We start from the raw sequence: 18,045 nt of genomic DNA on the forward strand, positions 1-18,045 counted from the left end.
GTCGTCGTGTCCCATGTGCGTCCTCCTAGGTGCACGGTGGCTATCGTTACTTGGCCAAACGATCGTATTGGTGATGCCTCCAGGGGTATATATACGACGAGCGCTGCGGGGCTTGATAAACACTTGCCCATCAGCGATTACTGCTGCAGCATGTATACGTCACTGGTAAGCGTAATTAAGAGAAAAATCGCCAGCGGAAAGATCTCGGGACGAGGAAACCTAGGGTGAAACTCGCGGAAACGAAAATCCGGACCAATCGGAACGTCGTCAGAGTGAGCTCTCTGATTCACAGAGATTCGTCGAGTGATCCGTCGAGACCACGATTTTTTCGTTTCTGTGCGTGATACATTCCGGGATATTGTGATACGCGTTGCCTGTGCCGTTTGATTCGCTCGATTCGGGGACGTATTGCGATTTCCTACGCAAGTCTAACGAGACGAATGGTCGAGAGGTGAGTAGGGTGGAATGTAGAGAGGCCTGCAGTTTTAACAAGGATCGTGTGCGCTTGGTGTACATCCGTCTCGGGCTTCAAGATCTCTAAATTATCTCGTTAGATAGTCGATCGAAGTTTTGTAACTCACCGCACAATGTAGATAAACACGTACGTTCTTGGCACGCGATTAATCCTTTAGTATTCTTGTTATAGGTAATATTCTATTTGTTTCGTTATATGTTCGTTATGTTTTGATTAATCTTTGCTTATACAGGGTGGTTGGTAACTGGTGGTAAAAGCGGAAAGGGGGTGATTCTACGCGAAAAAAGAAGTCGAAAATGTAGAATAAAAATATTTTTTTTTAATCTTTCCATCGAGACAACGATCTACAGTGAGATCCGTTATAACGAGACGTGATAAAGTGCACGCGTACCGAGCGAAAATTTAAAGTCGATTTTCTCGAAAGCAAAGCCTCAAACGGAAAATTTTTATTCTATATTTTCGACTTCTTTTTTCGCGTAGAATCACCCCCTTTCCGCTTGTACCACCAGTTACCAACCACCCTGTATATTTCTCTAATTATGTAAACAGTTAGCAGCTTCGATGTTTACGCGGAAAGGTATCGATAGCAGAAAATGTTATTAACGCGATAAACGTTCTAACAGTTACGAAACGCCGGCGACTACGTCTGACTTAATAACCGTCATACTACCATTCGAGTAGTGGCTGACTCGAAACGGTATCGCTACTGCGACAAGCTTCCCGCTGTTTTCGACAATACGAGCCACTCGTATTGCACACGGCCGGATCAAACGACGGGTAATCTCGCAATCGATTTCTCGAATCGATACGTGATCCGTTCTACCGTTTAAATCGCGCTTCACCGGCTTGTAATTACGTGAAAATCGATCTTTCGCGACGTAATTTATAGGTGTTTAAACACAATAACGTAAACACTGAGCGAGTATATGTATACATAGGCGCGCGCGTTCACGACAGCATTCCACCCCGATCCATTTGTCCTGACGTCTTTACGCGAAATTGCGTGTCGCGTTTGTTTTACCGCTCAGCTATAACGACCATCATTGCGTTAAGGACTCGAGCAAACTTTGAAATCGCTTCAATTAAATGCGTGTCTGCCGGTTCGATGCAGGTGCTAAAGCTAGACGTGTCATTTGCGAGCTAGAGAGTGATTCGCGCGGGACGTTCGAACGTTGTTTCGTAATTTTGTTCAAATTGGGGCAACGTAAACGTACGCAAGTTGATAGCGTGTTGGACGAATCAGATATTGCATTCGCTCTACTGAAACCGTATAGATTCGATTTGGAAATAACAAAAGTCGGTTTCCTTGTTCCGAGTAGCGCTCCAACGCGAAAACGTCGGAACGTGCGATTTATCGTACTGTTCGAAATAGAAGATAAGAGAAGAGAGTCGAAGAACAATACGGCGCGATCTGACGACTCGATGTTAGGCGACGTCGAGAACGATAAAGGCAAAGTCGCGACTTATTTCTGTTTTTCGGATGTTCAGGTAGTCGTGATCGCACTGGCAAGCTGCGTGGCAGCTGCCCCAGCGGAGGACGTGATACCAATTGTCAGCCAAAGTCAAGAGGGTCCAAATCCGGACGGCTCGTACAAATGGAGCTACGAGTCCGGCAATGGGATCAAAGCGCAAGAGGAGGGTCATCTGGAGAACGCTGGCCAAGAGAACGAGGCGATGAACGCTCAGGGTAGCTTCAGTTATCCGAGCGACGACGGTCAACAAATCTCGTTGACGTATGTTGCGAACGAGGAAGGTTTCCAACCACAGGGCGCTCACCTACCCACTACACCAGAAATACCGCCGCTCATTCAAAAGGCGCTCGAATGGATAGCGGCGCACCCAAGCAAGGAGGACCAGAATCAGGTATAAAGGATGAGACGTGTACCGTCAGTGATCTCAAAACGAGCTACGTTCAATTTTCTTCTAACGTGAATTACGATGAATCGCCCCGTCGTCACCTCTTGCAGTCCAAGCTCTAACGAAACGCGTACTACTCTGGTTCAATCTGTTGTAAATATTTATTGTATACTTTTACGGACGTATATGTGTATTGTATATCGATATATTATATCGTATTATATATGTATCGTGTATTGTAACACATGCAGACGCGAGTATGTACCACGGGCAGCGAACATGTACACAATCGTTGCCAGGTACGTACACATTACGATGCATACGAAATAAATGTTGCAATTCAACACACACCCTCGTCTTATCTCTTTGCCTGTCGTATTTACGTATTTTTATTCCCGTACATTACGTATACGAGAATGATACAGTGATACCGTTAACCAAAATTATTACAAAATAGAAACGACAAACGTTACCTACGTTATTGCGTCAAGCTGTACGAAACGTTTCTCTGATTGCCGAGACGTCTCGCTTACCGGACGCAGCTTGAAAATTTGACGACAATTTGCTTCTCCGCTTGGCAAAACAAACTTGTCGAACTGTCAACGTTAACTTCAATCGTAACTTTGTATCAAAACAGTATTTATTCTTTGGCCCCGAATTTGTCCACTTTGGCCGGAACTGTTAGCTGGATCGAATGTAAACGCAGATTGAATTAAGGCTAGTTTACAGTCGCTTTAGGAAAGGCTAGGACAGAACGGGTCAGCTACGGGCGCAGCCTGCAACTACAGAGTCACGTTGTAAATGCACGCGAAATTCTCTTCTCTGTTGACACTTCCTTGTCATCATTTACGATTCCGCTCCAATTATTCATATCAGCGCCGGCTCGTTTCGACGAAATAATCCCGCGGCACTGCAATCGTAAATACAAAATACAAATTCCGAGCGCAATCTGAAAGAGGAGCGTAGTTTCTTCGAGGAATTTGATTCGTTCTCGTTTGATCCGTGCTCTCTAAGGTACGCGCTGATTTACGATAGAAAGTTTCAGCACGACGCGACGTAGTACAACGTTTTAAGCACGTGCTCGCTGTAGAATTGCCTCGACATCGTTAATCAATCGCGATACCGCGGACATAAAGGACGTCCTCCGGTAATTTATTCGAAGACGACGGTCTTGTGGATAACGCGGTCTCGTTTGCCTTTTGTTGCATTCCCTTGCAAATGAAACAGCAAATTGTCGTAACTTAAGAATTATATCCCACGCAAAGTTCAACCAACATAGTAGTAGTAAAATTGATAAGAATCAACATTTTTATAAACAGAATACTATTCTATATGTTTGTATCGGTATTTGTTCTCTTAACGCGTTCGTATCGTTTCATTTAAATCAACGGTACGATATTATAAATATAAAATGTTAAAAAATAGGAAGAACAATAAAATAACATTAGCATATTTCGCAAATAGCATTAGCATAAATAATATATTTCGTTCTCTATTTTCTTAAATTTCGTCAAGTTTGATAGACGTGAAATGTCATGGAACGATCTTAATTATTACTAATTGCTGACTTGATCTAAACACGTGTTAGTCAATTAGCCAGACGTAACGCCAAACTTTCTCAACGAATCGTCTTATATCAGTCTCGTGTGTCAACGTCTCTTCGATGACGCGACGAAGGATTATCGATTGTGTCTGAAACTTTCGTTGAACTTTCACGAACGACAGCGTTATACACTTCTATTTTAGTATACCTGAGATATGTTCCACGTTTACAATGGAATTACATAATGCTTGGCCGTTCCAACTTCTGTCATCTATGCAAAACCATCGGTGAAACTTTTATCTTTAGTATATACGATAGCTTTCCGAGGGCATCATTAGAGTACGTGTCAAGAGTCATAAATCACGTCTTAAACAAAGATGAATTACCGAATATATTTTCATACCTTCCTTCATGATATCGAATAATCAGCCTCATTTACGATATCTTAGAATATCGCTAAGTTCGAGCTAATAAACTTTATATATCCAAAGTCTATTAAACTTTAGTGTCGGGTATACTAAGAAACTTTTCACCGAATCTACCGTTTGCATCGTTAGGAAATCAAGATTTTCTAATAAATGCAACAGGACATTTTGCCATCTATAGCATAATGCAGTTCGATAGCATTGGATGATATTTTATTACTTGTCGATGGATACATAAATTATTTCTATATTTTTCGTTTCGAGACAAAATTTGATAAAGATAGCATTTATTCTCCTTCTCCTCATAAGTATCTCTTCCGACATGAATTATCTTCTTTTCACCCTTGCCTTCTTTGTATCAAGTTTCAATTTATTGCTACTTATTTAGTCGTCGATTAATTTTAATTAGGAATTATGGCAAGTGATAAAATATTAACGATGGAGAGGCGTTTTCTTATAACGCTGAAAACACGACAACAATATCAACCTTTTGATCGAAACGAATCAAATGTTCAAATACTTATGAACGCTAGTGTACCTACTGTACTTTTGTCGCTGTAACCACAGTACATAAGACGTAAGAAGAAATGGACACCACTTATTACACTTCGACCGAATGACATTTTCGTATTACAACGCGCATGCTAGCGCAAACAGTTCAACGAAATAATCCGTAAATAGGCGTAACGATGGGCGCGTGCTATTTACACGGTTAAACGGTTTTCTGCGTCTACCAAGGCGTGTGTAATCCAAACGAACGAGGACAACATCGTTGACAGCAGCGATGCAGGTGCTGCAACGAGCAACTTTCGTACTCTGACACTTATGCCATATTTCTCTGTCTCCTTCGCCGCAACGGCAACCTTCGACCTCGACTTCCGTGTTATCGCGTTGCACCTGTCGCGAGCTATTTTGCTTGCAAATAGATCGCCTACGAAATCCGCGTGTTGTTTCGCCGAGATTCCAGTGCCACGACAATTCGCAGGACCGACGTTCGCCTTTTTCTTTCCAGTTTGTCATTTATCGTACACCGAGCTAGCATTATAATTCGGAATGTTGTTAATTGCAGCGTATGGATTTTACTGCCATATTTTTGTCAAAGTGTTTCATTTAAATGGAATTAAGTAACAACGATAGATCATCTTGTTTGATTATCTTTTATATTTTTAGTCCATTTTTCACTTAATTTTACACGAACACGATTTATTTCTTCATTACCGTTGAATACTCGTCGCACGAGCACAAACGACTTTATTGTAATATAAATCGACTGTAAAAGTACTATATTACTTAGGTTATTTACAAAGCAATCTTTTAATTAATCGATAGCGAGGTACGAATATATTATGGCGATCAATTAATAACGTCGGTTCATCGATCTACAATACGTTTAATCTAAAGGTTTTACATCTTAGTTCTTACGAAATGCTTTTCTTCGTCGCATCATCTTCGAACAATTTACACACGGATAGCGTAATTCGGTGAATTCCAGGCAAGAGAATTCAAATTTCCAGAGAGACGTACGTACATAAAGTCAAATTCTTTAAATCATTCGGAGAAAAAAGCACGCGGTCGACTTCTTCGCGCGATACTGTCCTTTTGAGAACGAAACGTAACGGAAAACTACAATCCGTTTTTCGCGTCTTTGGAGGGATGTGCGGCTATCCAGTCGAGGGCACGCTGGATGAGAACGGGTATTGGTTGCGTGGGTGGTGGCGTTGGCAGATGCGGCCCTTGAAATGTGGCACCGTTTTCGTTAGCTAACCAGCCGAGGTTGATTTTCGTACCATCCGGAGCGGTCCACGAGGCCGAGCCGCGAACTTCTTCGGCTTCCGCGTCCTTTTGACCACGATTCTTCAAAACACCCTCTTCCTCGACGGCAATGCCATTAGCGGTTTCCCATTTCGAGTAAAAACTTCCATCCGGACTTATATCTTGACTTTGACTGACGATGGCGATCGGTTTGTCCGCGGCTAGCGCCATAACTACCACATTCAGCAGGCAAATTGTCCGGAAGTGCATGATGCAAATAACGGGTGGAAAAATGTCTGAAAAAAGTCATTACGTGTAATCGTAACGTGTTAAGGTATATTATTCTAACTTGACTCAACAGCAGAACTTTATTCGTCCGAATTCTATTTATTGGAATTTTAATTAAAATTAATTAAAAAATTAATAAAAAACGTACTAAAATTCACTAAAATTAGAAAATAAACGATGACGTATATATGAACAGCTATATGTTGATCTTTTTCATATGCACTGTATCCCCGACGAGTAGATACGCGTAATTCTATCTGTATTACGTATTATACTTTCGTACCGGTTAATTATCACGTATCTCGTTAAAACCGTGACAAGTGTCCGATCATAAATCTAAGTAACGAAGTAGTTATCCGTTTAGGCCGGTTAATTCAATTAAGTCGTTTTACGAACGTGATGATTAAGTTAAGCGTTGAAATGTGGCGTAAGTAGTCGCAACGATACGCCTGTTAATCGGTAATCGATGGAACGTGTGCGCGCTAAGATAACGATCGAAAGTCTATCTATCGATCATACTTGGTTATTGACGGTGTCCACGCGATCGTCCAACCTCGGTTTCTGAATTTCCAGATAGCGCGTGCAAAACCCTACTGGCGAGTGCACATCTATCGCATGCACCTTTTATAGTTTGAAATACTCTCCGCTATCACCGACATTTTCCGTCAAATGTCACTCGGTGATACCGGTTCAGCCTTCGTATGACCGGTATCGCGTAATAAAGAAAACCTTCCCGGCTGGGTTATGGCACGGGCAACCTGCAATCAATCCACGCCTAGATCGTCAATTATAGTAACCGTTACCGTGGATACACACTTGCTATAAATATACAAATTGCTTGGAACTTGTGTTTACTTCTGGAGCTTCCTTCGAGGAGATTGGACAACGCGCATAAGCACCGTGTCAACGAGTTCGCGTCTCTTCTCTTTAAAGAACGTGAGAAGTCACTTTTATGTAGTTTATTTGTTGTTTATGTATCCCCTATTACTTTTATGAACGACCAGTTTCATATTTTCTTACGCAATATACGAACAAAACAGATCCCTGTTTTCACGTTTCCATGTTTCCTTTTATTTCGCTTGTTTTTATACAATACGAAAGCAAAAATTTATGCGTTGGACTAGCTTGAAAAAACAAAAAACCCTCGCTTTCCGATCGTACGATACATATACGTATGTCAGTTTTAAATGTATACGCTAAGAGTATCGAAGTACGAGAAGTAGCAAAAAGTGTTTCAAATGAAAGTTGTTTGACTTCATGGGCCAAACTTAACAGGATATCTTGATTTCTCTTTATATTCGTCTTTAAAGAGGCTTCAATGCCAATGTAACGTTTTTTAATTCCCTGCAAAAAAAGTATCGAGGTACTTCGATTTGGGTCGAAAAATGATCAGTTTAAAAGATATTTTAATTTTCATCTTGCAAAACTTGTCGTACGAACGACAAGGAAAGACAACGTGGTACCTTTATGTTTACGTTTTTCTTGTAACATTATAAACAGAAGGTTATCTTCATGTGTCTCGGAGAAGATTCGGAGTCTGAATACAAAAATCAATTACTCGCTACATCAAGAAGGGAGAGAAGGACATTTATTTCGAATTTATAAGAACCAGCAACAGCTAAGAAACAAAAGTTGTCGAAGAAAAGAATCAAGCTAGATGGTATATGTGCTTATCAGGAAGAATATGTTGCGGGGCACTTGCAACAAAGTTGAGTACAGTGTACGTATAGGGTGTAATAGAGGGGCGCTCGAAAACTGTAGAACAGAACAGAAGAACTTAACTATTTTCGATTTTATCGTTGTTAATTTACTTTAATCGCCAATACCGTACAGTGTATACGGTTTTACCCATTCCAGAGCTGCAAAATCGGGGAAAATAGAGCTTTCGTTCTATTCTTATTTCAAGTACTAAAACGCAATTTGTTAGTTCTATTTTCTTTTTTCTCTTTCTTTGTTTCTTGCTCGTTATAAAAGTATCTAATAAATACAAGTTTGCCCTATAGTAAAATAAAGTACAGTATGCTATATGACACTTTCCTCGTTATTGACGTATTGTTATTGACGTTATCAATCGTATCGATAATGCTGTTACGTTTTGACAAATACTCGCTGTCAGCTACCTCCAGATTCGAAAGAGGAGTATTACGTCATAACGATATATATCTGACTTCGTCGACCGTTAATTTTTTAGCAACGGTACGCCTACGTAATGGTTCGGAACGAACCTGAATGTAGAAACATTTTTTATAAAAGAAAGGCATATTTGGTAAAGGTATACTTGTGAGAAAAAAGAATGAGATTTTAGCAACAACGAAAGTTTAAGAAGCGTGTCTCAACAAACAATGATACATACTTGAAAATAATTAATCTCGTGATTTACAGTGATGTTACGCATACCGTGGACTAGTTCTTTTAAAAAATGATCTGTCAGAGAAAGCACAATTCTAATGAGCGGAAACAGTGGCTTTTGAATATTTCGTACAAGGTATTATACTGTCCGACAGCACCACCCGGGACTTTTCATTGCGACAAGTGCAATTAGTCATCTCTTTATTTAAATATTCGAAGCACTTTAGAGACCGCGTAACTTGTAGAAAGAAAGAAGAAGATTTAAGAAATACGTGTTTCTTTTTTTCTTTTTTTCCAAGCCTGTGAGGCAACGATGGGTCAATGTCGAATGAGTCACGGTTCAACCATGGTTATTAGAAATTTTGTAATTGTTTCACGACCTTTCTCATTCTAACTATCAGTTTGCGTGCTTCGAGCGGTTTCAAGCGGTCTTTCGAAACTTCTGACAAACCTAAATTACACGAGGACCTAGGGAGAAAAGAATTCTCGATGAGCTAGAATTAGGAATTCCACTAAAAGATATTAGCAAAAGTGAGGATGTGTTGCTTCGAACGTAACAAGCTAGAAATATTTGAAGGATAAGATGATTAATTCTACGAAGAAGACTTATGATTTATAATTTTAAATCGAGTTTGGAGGACAACATGTCTCCGGCACGAATAACTCGTATTTATGCGATCGTTGCTCTCTCCCAAAGTTAACGGAAGATTTTACAAACTCGCTATTTCGGTTCTACCAGGTATACGCTGTTATATAATTTCATTTAGGTTCCTAACAATAACTAATTGATATAAGCATTGACACGCGTTCAAAGTTGTTACTGTAATTAATTAATAGCTTGTACCATTAATGGCATCGACAATGTCTTTCGGTACCTTTCACAAAGTTACTGCTTCGGATCTTCGTTGAAGCTTCCATCACGTTTGCCGCAGAGTTTCGACATGCCCGCTGTCTTGTAATCGATACCCTTCGAACGATAACATTTTCTTCCCGTGATAATTCCCGTGTTTTACTCCTGGGCAAGAAGCAAAATTACGCCTGACTTTCGTAACTCGCGGCTCTGAAATGATGTAAAACGAGCGTGCTACTGTAAAATTTGGGGCGATGATTGGGAACTATTAAATCTTACGTAGCAATTAACTTTAAATATGAGAAGAAAATTAGAAATAATTTTCGTATTTTTTTTCAATTTTCAAGTACATAACGAGAAAAGGTACGTAACTATAAAATTTAGAATAATATCACCATGAGAGATTTATAATTTATAGTATGTTATCGCTTTCGGAGCCAAATCACAGCAAAATATTATATAAAAATTTATTCGATGTACGTGTTTCTTCAATTAGATATAACGATAGTGTAAAATTACGCATAACTAGGCTTTGTTGTCTTCTTTTCCTTTTTATTTCTCATATTTTACAGCGATTTAACTATTTTACACGTTTTATTTCCGTTTACTATACGGTTTGAAAACACGCAATAAAATTGTATAAAAACTACCCGTAGAAGTTGCCAAGATACAATAATTCAGACCGATTAATTGTTTTCGTGATAATCTGGATTAATTATCACCGCACGATGTGACGATGCAGGCCGTTTAATACGTATAAACGAGGGCCATAACACGCTTCAAGAGAAGGAGAAAGGGAAAGTGTGACAGTCAGACAGAGAGACAGATGATTCTTCGGCAAAACGTTTTTATTTATATACAAAAATCACAAGTTAAAGTATACGTATATTATTATGTACTATCGACGCTCGATACGCGTCTTCGCAGCTGCGGTGGCGTCGTCGTTTTTTCGCGTTTTACGTTTGTGAAAGCAGCGTGCGCGCATCGGCACGATCCTGTCGTAAACTGCTGAACAGTGCGCATTACTTTCATCTATACAGGTAAGATAAAGAATCTCGAAGTATACAGTTATTATATACCGGCTGGCTCGCGCCTTATTTTTTTCTGTTATGTATAATCCTAGATTAATATACCACACTATATTTATTTTTATGGTCGCATCGAAGGCTCAGGGTCGGTTCTGTCCATGGCAAGCTGGCTCGAAATCAGGTCACGTTTGAGGTATAGTTGGGCTGATTAACCTACGGGACGAGAAACCTGTTAGACTCGATCGTTGGAAAACATATATTTTGACTGTTATAGCCGTACGTCACTGCGTATACCATCACCGAGAAATTTCATTTTAGTCCACGTATCGTTACGATTTATTTCATTCGATTACGAAGTTCGGCCATGATATATAATACAATCATATGCTAGTAAAATAGAAAATGTAAAAACATGCCAAAGGATAAGAAATGCTTTTTGCTGTAAAATTGACATTCAAAGAAATAAATGAACTACGCAACGTACGAATTCGAAGCGAATGTAAAATGTGAAAATCGATCGAACAGACTCGTTGCGCGCGAAAACGAACAATTTAACCGGAGAACGTAAAAGCGTCGTTAATCATTAGGGTAGGAAAAGAAGACGTACCTCGGCCAGGTGGTCGTGGTTGACCACCGTCGTCTTCTTCTGGGTGAGCCGCGTTCCACTCGAGCGCCCTTTGAATCTCTGGCGGTATCGGTGGTGCCGTGGGGATGTGAGATCCTTGCACTTGGAAGCCATTCTCGTCCGCCACGTACGTGATACTGACTTGCTGACCATCCGGCGCCGTGTAAGAATCAGAGCCTTGCGAAACAACTGGTGTCTCGTTGTCTACTTGTTTAGGTTGTCCTGATTCTTGGTGACTGATTCCGTTGCTTGTCTCGAAGCTGAACAATAATTTGTAGTTTGATTAACGCTTCACGCTGCTTAATGTCTGCAGCGAAGGCTACGTCCTTTCGGAACAGCAGATTAATGTTTCATCGGTACTACATTTAGCTTCATTAACACGATACCGATGCTGTACTGATGCCGCGTCCAGACGTCGAGCGAAGCTAAATACAACGCTGACGTAACGCTAAAACACTCTTCCAAAGAGACACTTTAAACTTTCATAACTTGGGCGGTATTCATTTACGACATTTTAAAGAATGACGCTTTAATTATTTTATCAAACGCTTGTGTAAATATAATGTTATTTAAATATCCGACTAACGAATAACATATATAAATGTTGAGTAGAAAATCGTTGAAATAAAAAATTTATTCAGCAAAATATCTTAATCGAATTTTGAACGAACGAATTTGACAAATTGAACGAATTCGATAAAGAGAAGCTGAGGTTTTTTTTTATCGAATTCATCGATCTTGAGTATAAAGATGCATGAGAGTAATCGATAATAATTATCATATCAAGAATCCAACGGCGTTAAAAAAAAGAAAGAGACACAGTATTCTAATTGAAAGAAAAACATTCAGCTCGGTAGCCAGTCACTCCTACCTATGGATAGCTACGTATTTATGCAAAATAGAGATTGCAGTTGGCGACAATGCGAATCGTGTGAATAAACCAGTGCCATTGGACTCAAATACCTGTTATCCTCCGTCTATTGTCTTCGACGTCTGTGATTACTTTGTTCGTTACACGTTCTCGTTCTAGCAATGATCAAAGGTCTTGTCTTGACTCGTTACATGGCAAAGTGTCCGGCAGACAATTCAACTTTGAACTCGATTTTCTTTACGCTTTCCGCAAATTGATCGTTTGTAATCCATGCAACTGGTCTGGTATGAAATTCTCTCGAAAAAATAGAAGCTAACTTCGTATGAAATCCTTTAAGTTTTAAGAAACGGCACACGACATTTGTCTTATACAAAATATGTTAATGAAGTTGAAACTTAAATTTCTAAAAAGAAATCTATCTAAGAAAATTTCATTTATTATATTTACATGTTGCGTATTTGTTTGTAGAAAGCAAAAAATATCGTCTCACTTAAATTAAAAACCTACTATATAATTTCTCTTATACAGATGCTACACCTTTCTATATTTCCTGCGTTGCCCTGACCTACTTTTCTTCTGTAAAACTAGTGTCCTACATTAAGAAATAAAACGACGAGATAAGTTTGCCGTTAGTTGTAAAACTTTTTGTAAGAAATCAGTTGCAACAAACTACTTCTTTCGATGATGTTCTCCCATGAACTTACTTATTGACGTAAGTGCCGTCAAAGTTGACTTCGAGCTGCTGAGATGTAATTACCGCATCTTTGTCAGCGCCTCCGCTAGGTCGTTGAGGAAGAGCTAATATCGCCGTCGTACAAAGTACGACCGCCACTAACGCCTGAAACAATCATATTTCTCGTTAATATATTTTTCAATTTCGAAGAACTTGTATATATATATATATACATATAAAATAATCGGACAAAGAAGGAATATGTAGTTAATCGCTGTATCGATAGAAAAGGAAGCGTCGCATCTACTCAAAATATGAATTTTGTAAAAAGGGGCAAGAATAAAGGCTGTTTTGTGAAAAAATAAAGGCTGTTTTGTGAAAAAATAATTGCGAAGCAAAGTGATCGCAGCTACACTGACCACGCTACGAACGGAATATACAAATCGCGCGAAATCTCGCATACCCAACCTGCAATTGTCTTAATTCGATGAATAATCGTATTACGAGCACTCGCGTTACACGTTACACGGTGTACATTACAACAAAGCCATCGTAAATAAGCGCGATCGAGTGAGCGTCGTTCTTGAATTGGCGTCGAAATGGGATTCGCACCAATTAAGTTTAATTGGAATACGAGTTTTTAACTTGCATTGTCTCTCGTGACTGGCAAAGTGGGGTAGCGCCTGGGAAATCCGTAGACCATGAGAAATGCCGATCGCTAACACCATTTGTAAAACCTTTCGTTCAAATATTCATAGAATTCGTGAAAGTAGCGCTTGGCGACGATGGCGTGGCACTGTGTGGTGCGGCTGCAAAGGGCAAGCGAAGACGATAATGTCTAGAGACTGCACGACGCGGTTACATCAGTTGCAAATGACATTATGAAATACAACGTAATGGCAGGACGAAAGCGGTACCCGTGTAATGTGCCCGTTTTTCTCCGCACGACCGTGGAACGTGTAATTTCATTCAAGAATTCCATCAACCGTGAATCTGCTCGAAGAAAAATTCGCGAATTAAATGTCAACCCGATCGGATCGCTTTTCATCGTTGACTCTTGTCTTCTACAAGTATGCACGGCCATCTTCATAGATCGCACTCTATACCGGTCTTCGAACACGATGAAACATTTTCACTTCTATTCACCGTTAAACGTACGATCCGACGAACTTTCACAAAATTGTTTCGCGAAATACAGAAATTTTTGCCGACGTCCGTCTGCGACTGTTTAAACTTCCACTCGTGAATGACGCCGACAAATGACAAGATGCTAGTCGTTTAGCACGATCAAAGATCGAATTACGGACTCGTGGCTCTTATTCCAGTCCATAACGCGTTTCTAATTACCAATCCCGAGCAACAGCGCCACATCAATGAAACGCTATCCAAGACGAGATTTCATTCTCGTAACAATGTAATCGATATTTCGATTCTCCTTGACCGTATGACCGAGCTGAAACAAGCGATCGCTTCCTACGTGTCGTGTTCACCGCGTAGACAATGGAACGCGCGGAAGGCCAAGCGAAGCCAGTCACCAAGGGGGAGAGGACAAGGAAGGAAATCGAAGAGGTATGCCGGAGTGTACAAGCGGACGTAGCCTGTCTTGATTTTCCTCTCTTTCTCTCGATCGATATCGGCCGTTTTTCGCTCGCGATCCCTTATCACGGCGCGCGATAGAAAGATCTCGATACGAACGAATCGCTACTTGAAATGTTAATTGCACCGGACCCCGTTGTTACGCGGTTCAGTCGCGAAAATGACAAGGCGTGGAAAGTTTCACAAGTGTCGCGCGGAATGAAGGAGGAATTACCAGTGGCGGTAATGATGCGCCGCGTAACGTGCAATCACACGGATTATGAAAGAACCGGAGAGACGCGAAGGCGCTTCTTCTTCTCATTCATAAGGTCAAACGATCACCGAGGGGACCCTGTCTGAGAGATGCACCGACGCGTTTCGATACGTTCGTTGATTGTCAATTTCGCTCCGCCATCGCTCCGCCATCCGTCGTAGTTGTGCAGTAACGATATTGGTATTGGATTTCGAATCGAAAAACTAATTCAAAACCATTTTTGATCTTCGACGGTGGTACCTTTTTCGTATTTACTTTTATATGCAATCGATGTTTTTGATACGGATGCATATATCTGTCTGTCGAATTTTATTCCTTGTTTTTCATCGAACATTTTCCCTTACATTTTCTTTCCCTTCTTTTTCTTTTGGAAGTTGTGTTTTACGATAAACAATAAAAAACAACGAGAATAACGAGAATCTATTGTTTCTTTCTAATCAATTTTAGCTATTCAAAACTTACAAATAATACTACTTTGCATTACTTTTTCTGCTTTTTCGTTGATACTTTGTTTCATACTTTACTTACTTGGTAGTCGTTCGTATAGTTATCTATACATTATACATATATAAATGTGTGTGTATGTATATGCGCATATTAAAACTAGTTAAGTCGCCTTCGAAATTAGCTATTATTTTCTTGTCACGACTGCAATAAGCAATCATTTGTAACCTCGATAATGCGGAAGAACGATTTTGCACTATTGAGACTCGCGAGAAATTTTATCGTCAACGTGGAAAACGTACATAAGATACAAAAGATTTTAGTTAGAATAGCGGCGATTGTTTTTTTTTTCATAAAAACTATGAATAATATTTCTTTCATTGTTCGATACCCGTTTGTTGAGCGTATTACCTGGCCCAGTTAAATGGCAAAGTGGCGCGAGAAATGACACAATTGGAACGCACGCGTGTGTGCACGCGTACACGAAAGTATTCGGGATGTTCGTTGGTGTCATGCTTTATTCCATCGCAATTGTCCTACCTCGAAGAAAAAGGTGTCGACACGAGTGTAACGTGACGCAATCGTGCTAGTCGTTCGTCGTTCGTAATTGTTATGATAATTCTATTCTTAATTTCACGCCTGTCCTCTGTTCCCTCGTTCGAATTCCGTTAATTTTGATTGTATGCAATCGCAACAGCGATTGCTAATGAAGATCTTCGAACGCCTCCTTTTAAATCCTGCATCGAGAACGAATCGTTGATTTGAAAAAAAAGATACGCATGCAGCGTAAGAGAAGAATAACGAGCTTAACTTTCCGAGTATGAATATTTTTCGTATCATTCGCAGAGTATTATTTGTACATGTTTGACTACGAGTTCCATTAATAAAATATATTTTCAGCTCAATTCGATTAACAGGTTCGTTTCAACTATCGTTGCGTACATATGTTATGTACAATTTCTACAATTTGTTGAGTAAATGAAAAGGAAGGACGATTCTGTTACGAAAAAATGTTTCGAGTGGAATACCTGTGCGTAGAATATTCCTGACAATGTATGTAAAAATATCTTTAGCTCGATGCTAATAAGGCAACAGCGATGCGACGAAGACACTGCTATACGAACAAAAGAGAAAAGTCGTATCCGTATATAAGTGACATAACGACAGTATCAAAGTCGCACGAGCAAGTAATCGGCTTTAAAGTTATCCTGATGTAACACCTATCTAATTCGAAAGCTACATACACGGAGCGAAAGGATACGACTTCTGTCAATAAGCCAGATTCGTACATGAATTCAAGTTTCAAAATTCGATAACGGCGGATATTTCGAACGTGAAAATATCGTGACTCGGTATTTTTTTTCTACAGAAAACCATAGATATTAAGGCTTGTCAGTGACCATTTGTTTGTCTCGTTATTTCTATAATAGAACAGTATCGATTAAAATATTTTAGGTATACGTGCAATTCCATTTGCGCGGCACGAAGAATTGCAATCACCGAAATGAAGAACAAATTAATACAAAGATTAATACAATGAGCACGTAAGAAATGTGATCCACGTTGAGTGTATTGGTATTGTATTACCGTGGTTATTGTACGATATAATAGGAAATATTTCAAGAATTATAAAAATTAATCGGATCGGTACACGCGGGAGAGCTTTCGTTATCAGCAAACTCAATTTTTACCATATAAATATACAATATTAACATTTATAACACGAATATCGAATTTCGCGGGAACTTCGATGTTACAGGTACACATCCCACTAGTACCGTCGCGTTTCAAGCTTTCTATCCCTTTTATTTTTTAGAAACATATATCGATTGAGAAAACCGTTTCGTTACACGCGCGTTCTGTGTTTGTCCTTCGTGTTTTGTTTCACAATACGTAGATAATTTTGATAGCAACGCGTTATGGCGAGTCATTGTCGCGTTAATGGAAGGCGACACAACAAAAAAAAAAAAAAAATTATAAAAAATTATACGATTCAAAATACGATATTATATCATTCGGAATAAACGCGAAGGGTTTTCGAATGTTCGTTGCTTCTGTTCTGAAATAACCCTGTTTATCGCTAGCACAACTATTTCATGACGGAATACTCGTTCATTGATCAATCCTATTAATTCAACATTGATTATTCGCATGTACATCGCCGACGTATTTCAAGAATAAAATAAGAATAATTGCGTAATTTTATCGAAAGTAAAGTCCAAAATTCCAAATAATCAAGAAAGAAAAAAATGATTGCTACACCTACTTGAATATTATTTCAGGCTTGTCAAACTACAAAGGAATGAAAGAAGGATATGTAATAGTTATTTCATAGATACAAGTAACAACGAACAGTGACTTGAAATCAAGTTGTAACCACGTTTAAGCGATATCTCGATATCCATAGATCTTCCTCTGTGCTTATCGTTAGAGTATCACACCGATCGCGGGAAATGTATGCGTGACGAGGGACACGCTACCAACGAGAGTAGCCAATTTTTCCCCATAGCCAACGTAAATCAAAGCTTCGACCCGTGTACCTAACACCGATGGTAATTCACAGCCAAGTTGGTGGCGTTCAAGTCAGAAGACTTATCTCGCCGTATGAAAACCGTGTATCGCGGACAACTGTCGGGCGCGTGTATTACGGACTGAGTACCTACCTTGATAGTGAACATAATCTCTCTGTCACACGGACACCGGCGATGAAGCGGTTAGGATGCAGATGGGTTGGTACTTGTGCTTCTTCGTCAGATGCTTCGCCTCTTTATATACACGACCGTAGCAACGTGGTACAGTGAAAGGGGTCATCCCTGCCCTCTTCACAATGCACTTCTTCTGACCAGTGCATCTTCGGAAAAATGTGCTCGGATGAATCGAGGAATTGGAATTTTTTATCTTGACGCTCGATACGTACAACGATGGTCCATGGCCCGTCTATTAATTTCGGTACAGCGAAATTATCCATTGTATGACTCGTGACTATGGATGATATCATCCTCATGGCGGATTTATT

The 18,045-nt window shown here is 39.8% G+C and overlaps 3 protein-coding genes across 6 annotated transcripts; 1 reads left to right on the forward strand and 2 right to left on the reverse strand.

The window, feature by feature from the left end:
* LOC126868951 (endocuticle structural glycoprotein SgAbd-8-like) lies at positions 1-2,680 on the forward strand. Its single transcript, XM_050624982.1, has 2 exons — positions 1-165; positions 1,964-2,680. Exons 1-2 carry the CDS (start codon positions 151-153, stop codon positions 2,342-2,344), a joined length of 396 nt encoding a protein of 131 aa, XP_050480939.1. The 5' UTR covers positions 1-150; the 3' UTR covers positions 2,345-2,680.
* A 2,796-nt stretch (positions 2,681-5,476) lies between these two features.
* LOC126868950 (endocuticle structural glycoprotein SgAbd-8-like) lies at positions 5,477-6,929 on the reverse strand. Its single transcript, XM_050624981.1, has 2 exons — positions 6,860-6,929; positions 5,477-6,348 (listed from the first exon to the last, which is right to left on the reverse strand). Exon 2 carries the CDS (start codon positions 6,320-6,322, stop codon positions 5,924-5,926), a length of 399 nt encoding a protein of 132 aa, XP_050480938.1. The 5' UTR covers positions 6,323-6,348; positions 6,860-6,929; the 3' UTR covers positions 5,477-5,923.
* A 3,440-nt stretch (positions 6,930-10,369) lies between these two features.
* Positions 10,370-17,814, reverse strand: LOC126868947 (endocuticle structural glycoprotein SgAbd-1-like). 4 transcript variants are annotated; one of them, XM_050624976.1, is made up of 5 exons: positions 13,654-13,871; positions 13,386-13,545; positions 12,768-12,901; positions 11,175-11,452; positions 10,370-10,780 (listed from the first exon to the last, which is right to left on the reverse strand). In XM_050624976.1, exons 2-5 carry the CDS (start codon positions 13,437-13,439, stop codon positions 10,776-10,778), a joined length of 471 nt encoding a protein of 156 aa, XP_050480933.1. In that variant the 5' UTR covers positions 13,440-13,545; positions 13,654-13,871; the 3' UTR covers positions 10,370-10,775. The 4 variants fall into 4 exon arrangements, with proteins under 4 accessions (XP_050480933.1, XP_050480935.1, XP_050480931.1 ...); XM_050624978.1 differs by lacking the exons at positions 13,386-13,545; positions 13,654-13,871 and adding an exon at positions 17,693-17,814; XM_050624974.1 differs by lacking the exon at positions 13,654-13,871 and having other exon boundaries at positions 13,386-13,624.
* Positions 17,815-18,045: the final 231 nt, after the last annotated feature.

This window comes from Bombus huntii, chromosome 8 (genome assembly GCF_024542735.1).
Source record: "Bombus huntii isolate Logan2020A chromosome 8, iyBomHunt1.1, whole genome shotgun sequence".
Taxonomy (NCBI): domain Eukaryota; kingdom Metazoa; phylum Arthropoda; class Insecta; order Hymenoptera; family Apidae; genus Bombus; species Bombus huntii.